The sequence below is a fragment of the Anas acuta genome, chromosome 35 (genome assembly GCF_963932015.1).
Source record: "Anas acuta chromosome 35, bAnaAcu1.1, whole genome shotgun sequence".
Lineage (NCBI taxonomy): Eukaryota > Metazoa > Chordata > Aves > Anseriformes > Anatidae > Anas > Anas acuta.
This window is the reverse complement of record NC_089013.1, coordinates 259626-272477: the sequence shown is the minus strand read 5'-3', so window position 1 is coordinate 272477 and position 12852 is coordinate 259626. Positions and strand designations below refer to the sequence as shown.

Here is a 12852-nt window from a genome sequence, read left to right as displayed (position 1 = left end):
GGACCCCCCCAGGTGCCCCCCCCAGATGCTCCCCCCAGGGGACCCAGGCCCCCCCCAGACCCCCCAGGAACCCCCAGGACCCCCAACCCCCCCACACCCCCTCAGGACCCCTCAGGTGCCCCACTCCCGGAATCCCCCCACACCCAGAGGACCCAACCCCCCCGGGACCCCCCCCCGGTGCCCCCCAGCCCCTCTCACCCGCGCAGCTCCCGGTGCCCGCGGCGCCTCCCGGGGACCTTGGCCCCGCCCGGGGATTAAGGGGGATGTGCGGGGCCCCCCCCCCCTTTTACAGCCCCCCCCCGAGGGCTCCGGGACACCGTGGGGGGGGGCACGGGGGGGGCACACACACGCCATCCCCCCCCCGTTGTCCCCAGGGGACCCGTCCGGGACGCGCCGTTACCGGGGAGCCCGGAGCTGCTCGGCACGGCACGACCGGGGGGGGGGGGCCGGGGTCCCCCCCCTCTTTTTTTTGGGGGGGGGGGGCTGGGGGGGTTGTGCCCCCCCCCGGCATCTCCCGCCCACGCCCCGCCCCTCTCCAGCCCCGCCCCCCCCCCCGCTCGGCAGCCCCCAAGGGCACCCAGAGCCCCTCCTCCAGTGCTCCCAGTTCACTCCCAGTAAGCTCCCGGGGGTCCTCCTCATCGCCCCCTCGCGTGGCCCCAGTAAGCCCCCAGTAGCCCCCAGTAAGCCCCCAGTAGCCTCCCAGTAACCTGCTCAGCGCCCCCAGTAACCCCCCAGTAACCTGCTCGATGCCCCCAGTAGCCCCCCAGTGCTCCCAGTAAGCCCCCAGAGCTCCCAGGAGCCCTCCCCAGTATCTCCTCTGTGTGCTCCCAGTAGCCCCCAGTGCTCCCAGTACCTGCTCAGTGCCCCCAGTAGCCCCCCAGTGTTCCCAGTAATTTTCTCAATGCTCCCAGTACCCGCTCAGTGGCCCCAGTAGCTTCCCAGTAGCCCCCCAGTGCTCCCAGTAGCCCCTCAGAACCCCCAGGATCCCCCCAGTGCTCCCAGTAACCTGCTCAGTGCTCCCAGTAGACCCCCAGTGCCCTCCTCAGTGTCCCCAGTAGCCCCCCAGCACTCCCAGTAACCTTCTCAATGCCCCCAGTACCCCCCCAGTTCTCCCAGTTAGTACCCCCAGTGCTCCCCCATCCCTCGCCCAAGGCTCCAAGCACCCCCCCCCCCAGTGCTCCCAGTATCTCCCAGCGCCCCTCTCCCGCGCGGCCCCTTTAAGCCCCCCCCTCCCCATTAATCTCTCAATGGGGGGCGGTGGGAAACGGCCGCGGGGATCCCCGCCCCCTTCATTAGCATAAGGGGCGGGGCCCGGGCGGCTTTAGACGATTCATTAGCATAAGGGGGCGTGGCGAGGGGCGAGGGGGCGTGGCCCCGAGGCTATATAAGGCGGTGCGGCGGCGGCGCTGAGGAGTCGCGGGTTCGAATCCCGGCGCGGGCGGAGCGGAGCGGGACCCCCGGAGCGCCCCCCCCTCCCCCCCCCCCCCTCCTTCCCGGGACCCCCCCCCCCCAAAAAAAAAAAAAAAATATAAAAGAAAATAAAAAAATGGCTCGGGACAAGGAGAAGCGGAGCTGCGGGCAGGTGCTGGCCGAGTGGCGAGCCTTTGTGTGGGACCCCCGGAGCCGCCAGGTCCTGGGCAGGACCGGCACCAGCTGGGGTAGGTCCGGCATTTTGGGGGGGGGGAGCGCGGGGACCCCCCCCCAGGGTTTGGGGGTGCGATGGGGAGAGCAGCTCTGGGGGCTGGGGGGGTTGTGTGGGGATCCCACCCCCTTGGGTTGCAGTGGGGAGGCGCTGAGGGACCCCCCCCCCCCCCGTAGGGATGCACATGGGGGGGGCTTCTAAAAGTTGTGCCCCCCCCGCACCCCGGTGTGGGTTTAGGGTATGGGGACCCCCCCCCCCCAATTTGGGTTCCCCATGGGGACCTTATTTGCCCCCCCCTCCCCATTTGGATTTCCCATACGGACCCTATTTGCCCCCCCCCCCGTTTGAGTGCAGTGGGAGGGGGGCGTATGAGACCCCCCAATATATCTATGGGGGGGGGGGGGTCGCATAGGGCCCCCCCAAATGGGGGGGTGCACGTAGGGGTCTCCTATAGGGCTGCATCAGGGTGGGTTGCGTAGGGATTCCCCTATGGGTGCAAATGGGGGCACAGTGGGGACCCCCCCCCCTTGGGTCCGATGGGAGGGGGCTGCGCAGGGACCCCCCGTGTGGGGTGCAGCGGGAGGGGGCCATAGGGGACCCCCCCCCAGGAGTGCAACAGGAGGGGGAGTTTTATGGGGTCCTCCCCGGGCATCCCCCCATCCCTCTATGGGTTTAAATGTGGGGGGGGCTGCGTAGGGACCCCCCCCCCAAAATGCAGCCCCCCCCATTTAAACCTGTAAAGCCCCCCCCATGGAAGGACATCTCTATAAAGTCCCCCCCCCCACCATGGGTGTAATTTGGGGGGGCTGCAGGCTCCCCCCACGAGGCTGCATTGGAGGGGGGGGGGCACTTTGGGGGATTTGGGGGGGGGGTCAATTTGAGGGGGGGGGCCAGGATTGTGCCCCCCCCCCCCGCCCCCCCGTCTGTCGCGCTGTGGCTGCAAAAGTAGGTCACGGACGGGGATGGGGGATGGGAGCGACAGGGACCCCCCCCCGGGGGGGGGCAGCCAGATGGACATTGCCCCCCCCCCATTTACAGACAGACGAGGACCCCCCCTGGCTGGGACCCCCCCCATTTGTAGGACAGATGGCTCGGGGGGGGCTGGGGGGTTTGGGGGGGGGCAGAAGGGGGATTGTTTTTTTGGGGGGGGATTTTGGGGGTGTTCAGAAGGGATCGGGGGGGGCCTCCAGAGTGGGTTTGAGTTTTGGGGTGAATTTAGGAGGATTTGGGGACTGCGGTGGGTTTGGGGAGGATTTGGGGTTGTTTTGGGGGTATTTGGGGCTCCGGGAGTGATTTTGGGGGGGGGGGGTTGGGGCTTTGGGGGGGTATTTGGGGTGAGATTTGATGTCGTTGGGGTGGTTTCATGGATTTTAGGGGCATCTGGGGACAGTTTTGGGGTGTTTGGGGTGTTTTGGGGGTGTTTGGGGCAGTTTTAGGGTAGATTTGATGTCATGGGCAGTTTTTTTGGGGGGTGTTTAGGGCTTGGGGGGCATTTGGGGGGTATCTGCTGCCATGGGGGTAGTGGGGGGGTATCATGGGGCAGTTTGGGGGGAGGTTGGGGCAATTTTGGGGGGGGTGTTTGGGGTGGGTGTCAGGTCAGTTGAGGGATCTTGGGGCAGTTTTGCGGGTCATTTGGGGGCCCTCGGGGCAGATTGGGGGGGCATTTGGGGCTCTTGGGGCAAATTTTGAGGCACATTTGGGGTCATTTGGGGGTCTTGGGTGAGGTTGGGGGGGGCATTTGGGGATCTCAGGGCAGTTTTTGGGGCACATTTGAGGGCATTTGGGGGTCTTGGTACAGATGGGGGGGAGTGTTCAGGGGTCTCGGGCAGTTTGGGGACCTTGGGGCAGTTTTGGGAGTACATTTGGGGGTCTCGGGGCAGTTTTTGGGGGGGTGTTTGTTACTGGGGCATTTTAGGGGGGGCAGTTTGGGGGGGTCTTGGGGCAGGTTCGGGGTCATTTTGAGGGTTTTGGGGCAGTTTTTGGGGGGGGTGCTTGGGGTCATTTGGGGGTCTTGGGGCAGTTTTGGGGGGGATGCTTGGGGTCATTTGGGGGTTTTGGGGCAGTTTTGGGGGGGATGCTTGGGGTCATTTGGGGTCTTGGGGCAGTTTGGGGGAACATTTGTGGTCATTTAGGGGTCTTGGGACAATTTGGGAGCCTTGGGGCAGTTTGGGGGGGGGGGGGGGCTTTTTGGGTGCTGGGGGGGCGACATTTGGTGGTTTGGGGGACACTTGGTGTCCTCGGGGCAGCTTTGGGGGCATTTTGGGGCAAACGGGGCTGCTTTGGGGTGGCGTTTCAGGACCTTTTTTTTTTGGGGGGGGGGGATTCCACCACCCCCAGGGGGGGGTCATTGGGGGGGTGCTGACCCCGTGCCCCCCCCCCAGGCCTGATCCTGCTCTTCTACCTGCTCTTCTACGGGTTCCTGGCCGGGCTCTTCGCCCTCACCATGTGGGTGCTGCTGCAGAGCGTTGACCCCCACGTGCCCCAAGTACCAGGACCCGCCTCGCCACCCCCGGTGTGCACCAGGGGCCCCTTGCACGAGGGTTTGCACGAGGGTTTGCACGAGGGGCCCCTCGCACGGGGACTCGGAGCCAGACCTCGTGGCTGGGGTTGTTTGGGGGGGGGGGGAGGGGGGCGCTGGGGGTGTGCAGTGGGTGGGCTTGAGAGCCCCCGGTGGGACTCTTTGCACGAGGGACCCTTTGCACGAGGGTTTGCACGAGGATTTGCACGAGGGGCCCTTTGCACAAGGACCTGGAGTGAGACCTTGTGGCCAGGGGCATGGGGGGGGGCATTAGGGGTGTGCAGTGGGTGGCCTTGAACTCCCCCTAGTGTGACTCTTTGCACAAGGGACCCTTTGCACGAGGGTTTGCACGAGGATTTGCACGAGGGGCCCTTTGCACGAGGACCTGGAGCAAGACCTCGTGGCCAGGGGCATTGGGGGAGGCACTGGGGGTGTGCAATGGGTGGCCTCGAACCCCCCCCCCCCCAGTGTGACCCTTTGCACGAGGATTTGCACGAGGGGCCCTTTGCACGAGGATTTGCACGAGGGGCCCTTTGCACGAGGGCTTGGAGTGAGACCTCATGGCTGAGGGTGCCAGGGGGGGGGGCATTGGGAGCGTGCAATGGGCGGCCTTGAACCCCCCCCCGGTGGGACCTTTTGCACGAGGATTTTCACAAGGGGCCCTTTGCACAAGGATTTGCACAAGGGTTTGCACGAGGGCTGCCTCAACATTGCCCGGGGTGAGTGGGTGTGCAATGGGGGGGGGTGGCTCAGCCCCTGGCTCCCCCCTCCCCTTGCATGAGGGCCCCTCCCCCCCCCCCCGTGTGCACGTTGCACGGCTGTCGTGCAAGGCCGTGGTGCGAGGCCGGTGTCCCCGTGCGCAGGGATGATGATCCGCCCGCGCGCCGAGGGGCTCGATGTCACCTTCAACGTCACCCAGAGCCAGACCTGGCTCCACTATGTCCGCGCCCTGCACCAGTTCCTCGAGCGTGAGTGGACTGGGAGGCACTGGGAGGGGGCTGGAGGGCACTGGGAAGGGGCTGGGAGGGAACTGGGGGGCACTGGGAGGGAATTGGGGGGCTCTGGGAAGGACTTAGGGAGTCCCACAATGCGCTGGGAGGGTCCTAGTCTGTACTGGAAGGCACTGGGAGGTTTCCAGTCTGTACTGGGATGGTTCTAGGATGTACTGGGATCCCCTTGGAGGCACTGGGAGGGCCGCATTCTGTGCTAGAAGAGCCTCAGTCCATACTGGGAAGCACTGGGAGGTCCCTAGTCCATACTGGGAGGCACTGGGGGGCCCCTAATCCATATTGGGAGGTCCTTAGTCCATACTGGGAGGCACTGAGGGTTCCCCAGTCCATACTGGGAGGCACTAGGAAGTCTCTAGTCCAAACTGGGAGGGCTCTGATCCATATTGGGAGGCACTGGGAGCTCCCTTGCCCATACTGGGTGGGCCCCAATCCATCCTGGGGGTCCCTACTCCATACTGGGTGGGCCCTAATGCATACTGGGAGGCCCCTAGCCCATACTGGAAGGCACTGGGAGGCCCCTAGCCCATACTGGGAGGCACTGGGGAGTCCCTAGCCCATACTGGGAGGCACTGGGGAGCCCCTACTCCATACTGGGTGAGCCCTAATGCATACTGGGAGGCACTGGGGGGTCCCTAGCCCATACTGGGAGGCACTGGGGGGTCCCTAGCCCATACTGGGAGGCACTGGGGGGTCCCTAGCCCATAGTGGGAGGCACTGGGGGGTCCCTAGCCCATAGTGGGAGGCACTGGGGGGTCCCTAGCCCATAGTGGGAGGCACTGGGGGGTCCCTAGCCCATAGTGGGAGGCACTGGGAGGTCCCTAGCCCATAGTGGGAGGCACTGGGGGGTCCATAGCCCATAGTGGGAGGCACTGGGAGGTCCCTAGTCCATACTGGGAGGCCCCTACTCCATACTGGGAGGTCCCTAGCCCGTAGTGGGAGGTCCCTAGTCCATACTGGGAGGCACTGGGGAGTCCCTAGACCATACTTGGGGGTCCCTAGCCCATACTGGGAGGCACTGGGGGGTCCCTAGCCCATAGTGGGAGGCACTGGGGGGTCCCTAGCCCATAGTGGGAGGCACTGGGGGGTCCCTAGCCCATAGTGGGAGGGACTGGGAGGTCCCTAGCCCATAGTGGGAGGCACTGGGGGGTCCCTAGCCCATAGTGGGAGGCACTGGGAGGTCCCTAGCCCATAGTGGGAGGCACTGGGGGGTCCATAGCCCATAGTGGGAGGCACTGGGAGGTCCCTAGTCCATACTGGGAGGCCCCTACTCCATACTGGGAGGTCCCTAGCCCATAGTGGGAGGTAGTGGGAGGTCCCTAGTCCATACTGGGAGGCACTGGGGAGTCCCTAGACCATACTTGGGGGTCCCTAGCCCATACTGGGAGGCACTAGGGGGTCCCTAGCCCATACTGGGAGGCACTAGGGGGTCCCTAGCCCATAGTGGGAGGCACTGGGAGGTCCATAGCCCATAGTGGGAGGCACTGGGAGGTCCCTAGTCCATACTGGGAGGCCCCTACTCCATACTGGGAGGTCCCTAGCCCGTAGTGGGAGGTCCCTAGTCCATACTGGGAGGCACTGGGGAGTCCCTAGACCATACTTGGGGGTCCCTAGCCCATACTGGGAGGCACTAGGGGGCCCCTAGTCCATACTGGGAGGCACTGGGGAGTCCCTAGTCCATACTGGGAGGCCCCTACTCCATACTGGGAGGTCCCTAGCCCATAGTGGGAGGCAGTGGGAGGTCCCTAGTCCATACTGGGAGCCACTGGGGAGTCCCTAGACCATACGTGGGGGTCCCTAGCCCATACTGGGAGGCACTAGGGGGCCCCTAGCCCATACTGGGAGGCACTGGGGGGTCCCTAGCCCATACTGGGAGGCACTGGGGAGCCGCTACTCCATACTGGGTGAGCCCTAATGCATACTGGGAGGCACTGGGAGGTCCCTAGCCCATAGTGGGAGGCACTGGGAGGTCTCTAGCCCATATTGGGAGGCACTGGGAGGTCCCTAGTCCATACTGGGAGGCACTGGGGAGTCCCTAGTCCATACTGGGAGGCCCCTACTCCATACTGGGAGGTCCCTAGCCCATAGTGGGAGGCAGTGGGAGGTCCCTAGTCCATACTGGGAGGCACTGGGGAGTCCCTAGACCATACTTGGGGGTCCCTAGCCCATACTGGGAGGCACTAGGGGGTCCCTAGCCCATACTGGGAAGCACTGGGGAGTCCCTAGTCCATACTGGGAGGCCCCTACTCCATACCGGGTGGTCCCCGACCCATCCTGGGAAGCCCTTAGTCCCTTCTGGGAGGCAGCGGGAGCTCCCTGGCCCGTACTGGGCGGCACTGGTGCGAGCGGGTGCTGGCCGCAGCGTACAACGACAGCGTGCAGGCCGCCCGCAACGCCGCCTGCACCCCGGGGCGCTACAACGAGCAGCCGGACGACGGCGTCCCCAATTACCCCAAGCGCGCCTGCCGCTTCAACCGCTCGCTACTGGGACCCTGCGCCGGGCTGGGAGCCGACGACGACTACGGCTACGGCGCCGGGCGGCCCTGCGTGCTGCTCAAGGTCAACCGGGTGAGGCGCTGGGGGCACTGGGAGCACTGGGAGGGGAGGATGGGGAGGGTTGGGATGCGCCGAGAGGGGCTGGGAGCGCTGGGGAGGTGCAAAACGCAATGGTTGGGGAGGTTGCGGTGCACTGGGAGGGACTGGGAGCACTGGGAAAGTGCAAAACCCCATGGTTGGGGAGGTTCAGAGTGCACTGGGAGGGACTGGGAGCACTGGGAAGGTGCACAGGGTAATGCTTTGGAGGTTTGCAATGCACTGGGAGGGACTGGGAGCACTGGGAAGGGAGAAAGGGAAAGGTTGGGGAGTGTTGGGATGCGCTGAGAGGGACTGGGAGCGCTGGGGAGGTGCAAAATGCAATGGTTGGGGAGGTTTGGAGTGCACTGGGAGGGACTGGGAGCACTGGGAAGGTGCAAAACACAATGGTTGGGGAGGTTTGGAGTGCATTGAGTGGGACTGGGAGGGACTGGGAGCACTGGGAAAGTGCAAAACGCAATGGTTGGGGAAGTTTGGAGTGCGTTGAGTGGGACTGGGAGCACTGGGAATGTGCATGGGGCAATGCTTTGGTGCTTTGCAGTGCAATGGATGGGACTGGGAGGGACTGGGAGCTCTGGGAGGGTGCAAAATGCAATGGTTGGGGAGGTTCAGAGTGCACTGAGTGCAACTGGGAGCACTGGGAGGGGAGGAAGGGGAGGGTTGGGATGCACCAGGAGGGACTGGGAGCACTGGGAAGGTGCAAAATGCAATGGTTGGGGAGGTTTGGAGTGCACTGGGAGGGACTGGGAGCACTGGGAAGGTGCAAAACACAATGGTTGGGGAGGTTTGGAGTGCATTGAGTGGGACTGGGAGGGACTGGGAGCACTGGGAAAGTGCAAAACACAATGGTTGGGGAGGTTTGGAGTGCACTGGGAGGGACTGGGAGCACTGGGACGGTGCAAAATGCAATGGTTGGGGAGGTTTGGAGTGCGTTGAGTGCAACTGGGAGCACTGGGAGGGGAGAAAGGGAAAAGTTAGGGAGGGTTGCTATGCATTGCATTGGACTGGGAGGCACTGGGAGCACTGGGATGTGTCTGTTGCAATGCATTGCCGTGCGCTGGGATGCCTTGCATTGCACTGGGAGGCACTGGGATAGACTGGGGGCACTGGGATTCCCCGGCATTACGGGCTGCGTGTCACTGGGCGGCACTGGATCATACTGGGCGGCACTGGGCCCCGTTAACCCTTCGCCTCCCGCAGGTCATCAACTTCTTCCCGGGGAGGAATAAGAGCATCAACGTGGTGTGCGCCGCCAAGGTGACCCCGGTGTCCCTGTCACCCCCCCAATGTCCCCAATGTCACCCCCCCACCCCGTGTCACCCCCCCGTGTCCCCAGTGTCACCCCCAACCCCCCCCATGTCCCCAACATCACCTCACTCTCTCATCTCTCCCCAGCGGCCGCGGGCAAAGGGCGACCTGGTAAGGGGGTGCCCCCAAAAAATGGGGTAGGGACCCCAAATAGGCTAGATTCACCCCAAAAGCCTGCTGGGTGTCCCCAAATCTGCTAGTTTCAACCCCAATCCTGCTGGGTACTCCTGAAATAGGCTAGATTCACCCCAAAATCCTTCTAGGTGTCCCCAAATCTGCTAGTTCAAACCTAAATCCTGCTGGGTACCCCCCAAAATAGGGTAGATTGACCCCCAAATCCTGCTGGGTGTCCCCAAATCTGCTAGTTTCAACCCCAATCCTGCTGGGTGACCCCAAGTCTGCTAGATTAACCCCAAATCTCGCTGCTGCCCCAAAATAGTCTAGATTGACCCCCAAATCCTGCTGCGTGTCCCGGCGTAGGCTAGTTTAATCCCCAAATCCTTCTGGCTGTCACGAAAGCTGCTCATTTCACCTCAAAATTGTGTTTCACCCAAAATCTTCTGGTTTCACCCCATAATCCTGCTGAGTGTCCCCAAACAGGCTAGATTCACCCCAAAGCCCTGCTGAGTTTCTCTGAAGCTTGTTGAATTTACCCCAAATCCTGCTGGGTGCCCCCAAATGTGCTGAATTCACCCCAAAGCCTGCTGAGTGTCCCCAGATAGGCTAGATTCACCCCAATCCTGCTGGGTGCCCCCAAATGTGCTGGATTCACCCCAAAGCCTGCTGAGTGTCCCCAGATAGGCTAGATTCACCCCAATCCTGCTGGGTGCCCCCAAATGTGCTGGATTCACCCCAAAGTCTGCTGAGCGTCCCTGAACCGCTGAATCCCCTTGCTGTCCCCCAAATCCTCGCTGTCTGTCCCCAAATCCAGTGTCCCTAGAGGGTGTCCCCTGATGTCCCCATGCAATGTCCGCCCATGCCATGTCCTTGGTGTCCCCCAACGTGTCCTCACTGTCCCCGTGCCACATCCCCGCTGTGTCACCAGTGTCCCTGTGCCATTCCTGTGCTGTGTCCCCAATGTCCCCATTGTCCCATCGTGTCCCCAATGTCCCCGCTGTCCCCATTGTCCCTGTGCTGTGCCCACGAAGTCTCTGCTGTCCCCAATGTCCCCGTGCCATGTCCCCCTGTCCCCGTGCAGTTGATTTTCTCTTTCTTTCCGGCCGCGGGGCGCAGGGACAGACGGCCAGCAGTGTAAGGGGACTGGGGGGCACTGGGACAAACTGGGTGGTGGTGGTGGGGTGTCACTGGGAGAGCACTGGGACAAACTGATGGGCACAGGGGCAGATGGGGTATAGGGGAAGGGAACAAGAGGGGGGCAAAATGAGGGGGATTTGGGGCCATTGGGATATTTGGGAGGATCGGGGGGGTATTTGGGGGAACCAAGGGGATGTTGGGGCTGGGGGGGGGTCAGGATCTAATTGGGGGGGATCCCTGAGTTGTACTGGGAAGACGTGATGGGGAGGGTCCTTTTTGGGGGGGGGGGGTGTCTATGGGGGTTCCTTTGGGGTATGGGGCAGGGGGAGTCCATGGGAGGGGAAGAGGGATCCTTGGAGGGGGGATGCTGCCTTGGGGGTATTTGGGAGGGGGGAAAACTTGGGGAGAGGGACACTGGGGGGTCCCCTCCCCATGTGGGGCAGGTGGGGACGTGCCTGTTGTCCCCCCCCCCCACAGCAGGAGGAGGACGCCGCCCTCCTGGGGCCCCTCCAGCTCTTCCCCCCGAATGGCACCATCGACCTCATGTACTTCCCCTACTATGGCAAGAGAGTGCACGTGAGTGGGGGCACGGGATGGGGGGGCTGGGGCTTGGGGGGGGGGTCCTGGATATATGGCAGGGGGTGTCCCTGATCCCCTGGAAGTGGCCCCAAACGCTGGTGTCCCCTGATCCCCTTGCGATGCTGATGCCCCCTTGTAGGGTGATGCCCCCTCGTTGGGCTTGGTGATGCTCTGGACCCTTGGCTCACCCTTGGGGCGGGTTTTGGGTGTTAGGGGCGTATCGGGGGGGGTACCACTCTCACGTCCCCCACCCCCCGGGGTGACGCCGTCCCCCGCGCTGCAGGTGAACTACACGCAGCCGGTGGTGGCGGTGCAGTTCGCCAACGCCACGGCCAACGTGGAGCACCACGTCGAGTGCCGCCTCAACGCCGCCGGCCTCCGCGCCGACGACGAGCGCGACAAATTCGCCGGCCGCGTCGCCTTCCGCCTGCGTATCAACCGGGATTGAGCCCCCCCCCCCCCCCCCCCAACCTCCCTGCGCCGCCCCCCCCACCCCTTGAGCCAGGTCTAACCTCCCCCCCCCCCCTTCCGCCCCTCCAGATGCTCCTAATATAAGAATAATATATGTACATAGATATTTTTTATATTATATATAAATTAAACGGTGTGGTAGGGCCCCGGCTTCTCTCCTCACCCCCAAATGCCCGGGTTTTGCCCCCAGATTTGCCTGTCTTTTGCTTAGGAGCGCCGATGCGGGGCTCGCTTTGGTGGCGGCAGGGTGGTTTTTAGGTTTTTTTGGGGGCTTTGTAGGTAGGTTGGGTGATGTAGGGTGAGGCCAAGATGGCCGCCAGGCTGCCGGCCAAGATGGTCGGCGTTGGTCGTGTGGGCGAGGAGCAAGATGGCACCAGGGTGGCTGCTGTTGAGCTTCGGATGGGATCAGGATAGCGCCAGGCTACCAAGATGGCCAACATTTGGTTGTGTGGCCAAGATGGCTGTTGTTGGGTCAGTTGAGGCCAAGGTGGCCACCAGGCTGCCAAGATGGCCACCAGGCTGCCGAGGTGGCTGCTGTTGGTTGCTTCAATAAAGGGCAAGATGGCAAACTGTGCTACGGGGCCATCGGTTGGGCTGAAGATGGCTGTTGTGGTACCGAGGTGATCAGCAGTGGTTGTACGAGTAGAGGGCAAGATGGCTGCTGTGGTGGACAGGGATGGAAGATGGCTGCCGTTGGCTGCGTAGGCTGAGGTAGAAGCGTCCCGGGCTTTGTGGACACTGTGGTTGAGCGTTGGTCGGGATCAAGGTGGTGGCCAACGTGGCCAGGTGGCTACCGCCAGCGGGGTGTGGATAAGGGGCAACATGGCTGCCACGCTAGCCAACATGGCCGCCATGCTAGCCAACATGGCCACCATGGTTGAGTGTCATTCGATGAAGGGCATGGAGGAAGGCCACGATGGCCACTGTGGTAGAACACAGCCGCCGAGATGGCCGCCGTTGCCCCATGGACGTCCACCCTAGATCCCCATTGCTCATGGCCACCAGGCCCTGGAGGCCATCTTGAACCTGTAGGTGTTGGTGGCCATCTTGGCCACCATCTTGAGTTGCACCCAGCCCTGTTGGGCACCCTGGGTCATATGGTGGCCATTTTGGCCAGTGACCCATCTTGGCTACCATCTTGAGTCCCAGGCAGCCCTCTTGGGCACGTTGGGTCATGGTGGCCATTTTGCCCGGTGGCCACCTTGGCTACCATCTTGAGTCCCACCTAGCTCTCTTGGGTGCCCTGGGTCATATGGTGGCCATTTTGCCTGGTGGCCACCTTGGCCACCATCTTGTAGCCCCTTCCTCCCCCCACTAACACCCCCTCTGCGCTGAGCCCTCCCCCTCCCACCCCAGCAGGGCGCGCCCCTTCATTCTGGGGGGAATCGAACGGATTTTGGGTCCACGGGAGGTGAAAGTTTGGGGGGCGTGGATGGGGAGGAACCCCCCCTCCGTATTAAACCTGTGGTTTTTGGTGGAAA

The 12852-nt window shown here is 63.2% G+C and overlaps 2 protein-coding genes across 3 annotated transcripts in view; one reads left to right on the top strand and one right to left on the bottom strand.

Moving 5' to 3' along the window:
- GRK1 (G protein-coupled receptor kinase 1) overlaps positions 1 to 467 on the bottom strand; it is an 18776-nt gene extending 18309 nt beyond the window's left edge. Inside the window, exon 1 of one of the 2 annotated variants that reach the window (XM_068664638.1) lies at positions 199 to 467. The gene's annotated coding sequence lies outside the window, so the exon portion shown is untranslated. The remainder of the gene's footprint in view (positions 1 to 198) is intronic. The other variant, XM_068664636.1, reaches the window with a different exon arrangement.
- The window catches only part of ATP1B2 (ATPase Na+/K+ transporting subunit beta 2), a 21417-nt gene extending 8565 nt beyond the window's left edge, over positions 1 to 12852 (top strand). The window contains 8 exon segments of the mRNA XM_068664623.1: positions 1364 to 1658; positions 4024 to 4130; positions 4133 to 4154; positions 5024 to 5128; positions 7530 to 7735; positions 8960 to 9016; positions 10799 to 10897; positions 11184 to 12852. Coding sequence (XP_068520724.1) covers positions 1364 to 1658; positions 4024 to 4130; positions 4133 to 4154; positions 5024 to 5128; positions 7530 to 7735; positions 8960 to 9016; positions 10799 to 10897; positions 11184 to 11348 — 1056 coding nt within the window. The 3' untranslated portion in view covers positions 11349 to 12852.